At 54.7% G+C, this 6,657-nt stretch overlaps 2 protein-coding genes across 2 annotated transcripts in view; one reads left to right on the top strand and one right to left on the bottom strand.

Annotated features, from left to right (window-relative positions):
• Positions 1-211, bottom strand: part of PPP1R35 (protein phosphatase 1 regulatory subunit 35) — a 4,790-nt gene extending 4,579 nt beyond the window's left edge. Inside the window, exon 1 of the mRNA XM_015420338.1 lies at positions 73-211. The gene's annotated coding sequence lies outside the window, so the exon portion shown is untranslated. The remainder of the gene's footprint in view (positions 1-72) is intronic.
• Positions 212-444: 233 nt separating this feature from the next.
• EPHB4 (EPH receptor B4) overlaps positions 445-6,657 on the top strand; it is a 41,982-nt gene continuing 35,769 nt past the window's right edge. The window contains exon 1 of the mRNA XM_015420317.1: positions 445-550. Within this exon, the coding sequence (XP_015275803.1) occupies positions 445-550 (106 nt within the window). The remainder of the gene's footprint in view (positions 551-6,657) is intronic.

The raw sequence follows: 6,657 nt of genomic DNA, 5'->3' as shown, positions 1-6,657 counted from the left end.
TGCATGTGCCCCTTTTTTTCTTCACTCCGATTTCTAGGCGCGCGCCACCCTTGGCACCTCCGCGAAACTCGCCTCGGCAGCTCGTCTGAACCGAAGAACCGTTGCGGGGAGGGAAACCGCCGCCTGGCCCGGCCCCCGTAGCCTCGGTTTCAATCCAACATGGCGCTGGCCTGCAAGTGCCCTATCTCGACGCCTGGAGAAGGGTTTCTCCATAGACTGCCACTGCCCAGAGCGACCATGGGTGCAGCTCAGCGGCCGGGCGGACTTCCCTTTTTACGGCCTGTTGAACGCGTCGCTCTAGACTTTATAAGAATCTCTATGTCTAAGGTCTTTTGCCGCCCACAGAGACAGAAAGCCAATAGGAGCGCATCGTTCCGATGACGTTACAGTTGGGGGCGTCACCCGCTTTTGAAACCAAAATGACGGCCGCTCTGAAAACGCCCCATGGCCCAGAGGGAGCCGATCGGACGGCTGGTGGCAAAACTCGCGAAGGAAATGGAAGCGGCTGCACGCATGCGCAAGAGACAGAAACCTGCTGGGCCGACGGCGCGTAGGTTGCGGGTTCGAATCCCGTCCTGAGCTCCGGTGTTTCAAAGGTCGTGGTCAGAGCAGTGATTAAAAGGTGCTCAGTCCCTTTTAACGATGCGGGCAAAACTGAAGCTGCTTGGGCTGAAATAACAAGAGTCTGGTCCCGTAAAGGTATTTTTTTAGTCCAAGGTGTCACAGGTGGGTCGCTGTGTTGGTCTGAACTGCAACAGAACGAAGTTTGAGTCCAGTGGCACCTCGGAGACCAACAAAGTTCAGTTCTGGGCATAAGCTTCCCTGTGCATGGTGCACATGCATCTGAAAAAGTATGCATGCACATAAAAGCTTCTACCCAGAACTGAACTTTGTTGGTCTAAGAGGTGCCACTGGACTCAAAATTAGTTCTCACATCTGTTTGTTAACTCTTTTTATTTACATGCTGATTTCCTGCTATTCACAGGTCTTGTTGTCGTCGCAGTCCAGTTTTACTCTTTGCGACCCCCTGGACCCCATCACGCCAGGCCCTCCTGTCTTCCGTCGTGCTCCAGAGTTTGCTCAACTTCATGTTCGTCGCCTCGATAACACTGTCTAACCGTCTCATCCTCTGCGGTCCCCTTCTTCTTTCACCTTCACTTTCCCGGCATCCGGGTCTTCTCCAGTGAGGGCTCCCTTCTCATTGGGTGGCCAAAGTACTTGAGCTTCAGCTTCAGTCTCTGGCCTTCCAGGGAACAGTCAGGGTTGGTTTCCTTTAGGACTGACTGATTCGATCTCCTTGCAGTCCAAGGGACAGGTCTTACCAACTGCTTTAATCCAGACTTAGCTATACTTATCGTGCTGTTACTTATGCCTCCTGACTCTAAGTAGCCCTGAAGAAGTGTGCGTGCACACAAAACGTTATACCCAAGAACACAAGACAAGCCATGTTGGACCAGGCCAGTGGCCAGTCCAACACTCTGTGTCACACGGTGCTCTTTCAGTTGTTGCTGGACTCACACTTTGTTCTGCTGCCCACCCAAACATGTGCAAAACAGAATTATTCAGGGGGGGCTGTTTGCACAGGTAAATAGGACTGTGTTGTGATGAAAGAGTCAGAAAGCTGCACTGGTAAAAGGACAGGGACCGTGGCCTGTACTACTGCATTGCTACCTATCACTGTGCGTATGCTCCAGACTAGGTAGTTTCTGCACCTCAGGAACATCTCATGTTTAAAAGTTCATGCTTCTTCTCAGCTCTGCTTTAGATCTGTGTTCAGCTTTCCCATCATGGTAATTGTATTTGACTCATGCTACATAAGCCTTAAGTCTCAGTGAGAGAAAGGCAGACTGGAAGTAACATTGTTTTAGACTTGATATCGTATTAATTGTTATAAAGGTAAAGGTTCCCTTGCTCGAAAGCCAGTCAAGTCCGACTCTAGGGTTGCGGTGCTCATCTCCGTTTCAAAGCCGAAGAGCCAGCGCTGTCCGAAGACCTTTCCGTGGTCATGTGGCCGGCATGACTAAACACCAAGGCGCACGGAACGCTGTTCCCTTCCCACTGAAGTGATACCTATTTATGTACTTGCAATTTCTTGCTTTCGAGCTGCTAGGTTGGCAGGAGCTGGAACTAGAGACGGGAGCTCACTCCGTCATGCGGCACCCAGGTTTCGAACTGCTGAACTACCGACCTTCCACAGCCTGCAGTTCAGCGTCTTAACCACTTGAGCCACCACATACTGGTTTTTAAACTACTGTAAGCTGCCCTGAGCCGCCTAGGCGGGAGGGCGGAGTAAAAGTCTAATAAATAAATAAATAAAATAAACAATAATAGTAAAAAGCGTGGGCCCTAAGTGAGAATTCAAGGCTTGGTCTCCCACATCCAAGCCTGGCACGCCAGAGCCGTTCTGGACCGACTGTGAAGGGCTGGGGCTTGGTTTCTAACCGTGATGCTGGCTGAGGTCGGAGCGCTCTGCCAGGGGGCCTTGCCACACACCCTCGGCTGGCACCTCATCTGAACTGGGCTTCCACCTGCGCAAAGCAACGACACAGGACGCAGGATATGCAACTACTGAATTTGGGTAGCAGCTCAATTTCTGCAAGGTGCTGGGTGAGTGAGAATTTCCCCAGGGAAGTGTTTTGGCCTCGGCCAGCGCAGACTTCACATGTGGCCTTCACGTGCCATCGGTGCGAAAGACATGTTTCCCGCTAGCAGAAGCCCAACATGGCAACCAGATGGCAGATCAACAAAGATAAGGGGAGGGTTGGTTCCCCCCACCCCCAAATGCAGGCTTTGAGGATTTTCGCACAAGACAGCCTGAAGAGTTATGACTCTACTGAAAACCTGAATCCATAAACACGTGGAATTCACTGCCACAGGAAGCAGTGGTGGCTACAAGCTTCGAGAGGGGGTTGGAGAAACATCTGGAGCAGAGGTCCATCAGTGGCTATGAACCACAAGGTATAGATAGGAACACTCTGTCTGGGGCAGGGATGCTCTCAATGTTCCCTCTAAGCTGTGGAGTCTTGTGAGCAGGAATTCTACTTTGTGAGCTGCTGGCATGAAAGTTGTGAGCGAGCAATTTGGCTCCTGCATCAATTAATTTGCTCTGGAGCCCCATCCTTCCTGAGCTAAGGCAAAAATGTGTGAGCCGGAGGCTAAAAAACTGTGAGCTAGCTCACACTAACTCAGCTTAGAGGGAACACTGGATGCTCTGCCTTCTTGCTGCTTGGGGGGGCCACAGTGGGAGGGTTTCTGGAGTTCTGGCCCCACTGATGGTGGACTTCCTTATATTGGCCTGATTCAATATGGCTTCTCTTATGTTTTTAAATTTTTCATATGTGCATATGCACCTGGAAGTCACGGTGACCTCTGGTGACTGACCCCTACTGGGGGCCTGGAGGATATTCTGAGAAGTGGCTGAATCAAGCCTGCCCCCGCCTCCAGTATTCCAAGGAGGTCTCCCATCCAAGTACTTGCTGGAGTCGACCCTGCTTAGCTTCTGGGATCGGACAAGATCGGGCTTGCCTGGCCTATCCAAGTCAGGTCTGCTTCTTCTCTTATGTTCTTATAAGGATCAAATAGAGGAGAATAACATAAGCCACTTTGGGTCCCCGTTGTGGATGATGGCGGAGCAAAAACGACAGAAATAAAATAAATCCAGTGAAGATCACACTGTAGGCCTGGCCTCCAGCGAGCCCCTGCCCAGAAGCCAGGCCCCCCCAGAGCACCCAGGGGTCCTGAGCCCCAGCCCTCCTCCTCATTCCCCCCCCCTCCCACCTGCTTCCTTTCTTGGCCGGCCCAAAAGAAGGCAAGCCAGGCCAGTGACGGGGAGCCCCGCGCAGAGCACTGATTTCTGACAGTCAGCACAATCTATTATTTCGTAGCCCGATGATCTGCCTTCCCGGCTGCTGCTCAGGAAATTCCTCCAGCGGCTGCCAGGCATTCATTTGCCCCGGCCTATTGTTCTGCGCGGCCGCCGTGGGGGGAGGCCAGGGGGTGGCTCTGGTGACATCCAGGCCGGCAGAGAGAGGCGGCTGGCTCTGGGGTGGGTGGTGAGAGGCAGGAGAGAGAGAGGAAGCCGGCAGCCGCACAGGCATCCCAGAGTGGTGGCTCCTCTCTCGCAGGGGCTGGGTTGGGGCCTTGATCGGTGCCGGGGGAGATCCTCCATGCCGCAGAGACGAGGGATCAAACCTGGGACTTTCTGCATGCCAGCCCAGAGCTCCCTCTTCTTGGAGGTCGTGCCCCGACTGCATCCCACCAAGAGCGTCTCCTCCACCCATGGAAGACAGATCTCTCGTTGTCACTGCTGTTATGTTCGGGCTTCATCTGAACCCGGCCGATACCAAGGCAACACTCTTCGCAGTCCCGGCTTTGGCTGCCGCCGGCCACCTGCGGCTAGACAGGCCGCGGCCCCCAGAAACGGCCTTCTTCGTCGTGGCACCTAAACCTTAGAACTCCCTCCCCAGGGAGTTCCCCCTCCCCGCCTCCCTCCATGGGTGCCTTCTGCCAGCGGGTGAAGACTTTTCTGTTTTGTTTGGCACCCCCCCAACAGCGGTGACTGGTCCTCCTCCCGGGTCCTGGTGGCGTGTGTTTGTGTGCTCTTACTGAATTGCTTTTATAATTTTAAATCTATTTCAAATTGATCAAATGTTTTAATTTGTTTTAATGGTTGCCACTTTGGGGGAGAAGGGCCTGACTGGGTGGGGAAAGCAGCATAAGAAAAATGTTTTAACTAAATAAAAATAAGGATTCAGTCTCCAGAATGCATGAAGCAGTCATAAGAACATAAGACCATAAGGGAAGCCAAATGTTGGATCAGGCCAATGGCCCATCCAGTCCAACACTCTGTGTCACACAGTGGCCAGAAATACCAGAGGCTATCAGGGGGTCCAGCAGTGGGGCTGGGACACTACAAGAGTCCTAAAGAGGAGAACGGGAGGGTCCGTGGTGGTTCAGTGGCAGAGCTTCCGCTTGGCACGCAGAAGGTCCCAGGATCAATCTCCGGCAGCATCTCCAGCTGGAAGGATCAGGTGAAGTGTTCCCTCCAAGCTGAGTGAGTGTGAGCTCGCTCACAGTTTTTTTAGCCTCCAGCTCACAGATTTTTGTCTCAGCTCAGGAAGGATGGGGCTCCAGAGCAGACTAATTTATGCAGCAGCCCAATCGCCCGCTCACAACTTTAATGCCAGGAGCTCACCAAGTAGGATTTTTGCTCACAAGACTCCACAGCTTAGAGGGAACATTGATCAGGTGGTCGGTGACAGGAAAGGTTCTGCAGAGTTCCTGCCCGTCTGAGTAGACAATACGGATCTTGATGGGCCCAGGGTCTGATCCAGAACAGGGCAGCTTCAGGTGTTCCTGAGTCTCTGTGCGTGTGCGGAATGCCTTTGTCTCCATAACTGCGCCCGGGAGAAGGGTGGCTTCCGTAGCAGAAAGGGGCGAGTGTCTCGCTCGCAGCCCTGAAGGCCCGGAGCGTCTCTCTTCAGCAACGAGCCATTGTTTCTTTTTAATTGGTCCCAAAACCAGGCTCTTTGGCAGCCAGGACTTTGCCCCTCTCCTTCCAGCCCCCTGACCCTGCTGGGTGGAAATCGCCTCTTTCAAGAGCCTGCCAAGCCAAACAACGCCAGGCGGGCAGGCCTCTGCCAAGTGGACACCGATTCAGTTCAGTGTGGGGGAGTGAAGTGCCCTCCTGCAAAGCAATGTCTCAGGGTGGGCACTGTGTTGGTGGCCCGGGGGCGGGGGGGGGAGGATCAGCTGCTGGACTGGCAAAGGTGGCAGGGGGAGGAAGCGGGCCCGATGGCCTCACCTCCCTTCCCTGGCTTCCTGAGAGAAAGGAGAGAACAAAAGAATTTTTTTTCCCAATTTGGAAAAACGGTGGCGTGGACAAAGGAACGCGGCAAGAGATGAATGAGCCCTTTGCCGAAACAAAAGTCAGCAGCTGCGGGCCTGGTGACAGGCAGAAGTTCTTGGAGAGAGCTTGTGGGTGTTTCCAGCAGGTTGCAGCGAGGAGGGGCAGGCCGGGAGCCAGGACTGCTGGGCCCGGAGGGGGGGGGTGCGGGCGGGACGGCAGATTTGGGAGGGTGGAGGTGGAAGGCCGGATTCCGGAGCCACGGAGAGCGGGATATCGCTTCCAGAGGAACATGTTGCGGAGGGGAGGGAGGAGGCCCTGGAAACCCGGCGTCCCCATTGTCCCCCACTGACAGCATCCCACACCATGTGTGCGTGGGGAGGTGCCCCCCCCCATCCGTTTGCCAGCTCCCAGGGATTTTAGAGACCAGGGCGGGGGGGGGGGAGAAAGGTGGATGGAGACATTAGAAACGCAGAGAGACGGCCAGCAGATGAGGAACATCTGGGCAAACCTGTCAGAGGCATCTCCAGGCCCGGCAGCCAATTCTGTGTTGGTCTCTCCCCCCACTCCCCACCCCACCCCGGCTCTGACTCTCTTGGGGGCCTAGTGGGAAGACCCTCAGCAGAGGCCAAAGGCGGCCTGTGCCCACCCCACCGAGGTGAAGCCAATCCGGGCGCCCTGTGGCCCCCCCAGCCCCCTCATTCACCCAGAGAGAATCCACTCGTGGGCTTTCCCGGTTGCTTCCTCCCCTCTCTTTTTAACCTCCCCCCCCCCCCCGCCCCGGATACGGCCTGAAAATTTATCGGGGGGTG

Source organism: Gekko japonicus, unplaced genomic scaffold (genome assembly GCF_001447785.1).
Source record: "Gekko japonicus isolate JY-2015 unplaced genomic scaffold, Gekko_japonicus_V1.1 scaffold336, whole genome shotgun sequence".
Classification (NCBI taxonomy): Eukaryota; Metazoa; Chordata; class Lepidosauria; order Squamata; family Gekkonidae; genus Gekko; species Gekko japonicus.
This window is presented reverse-complemented; position numbering and strand designations above follow the sequence as displayed.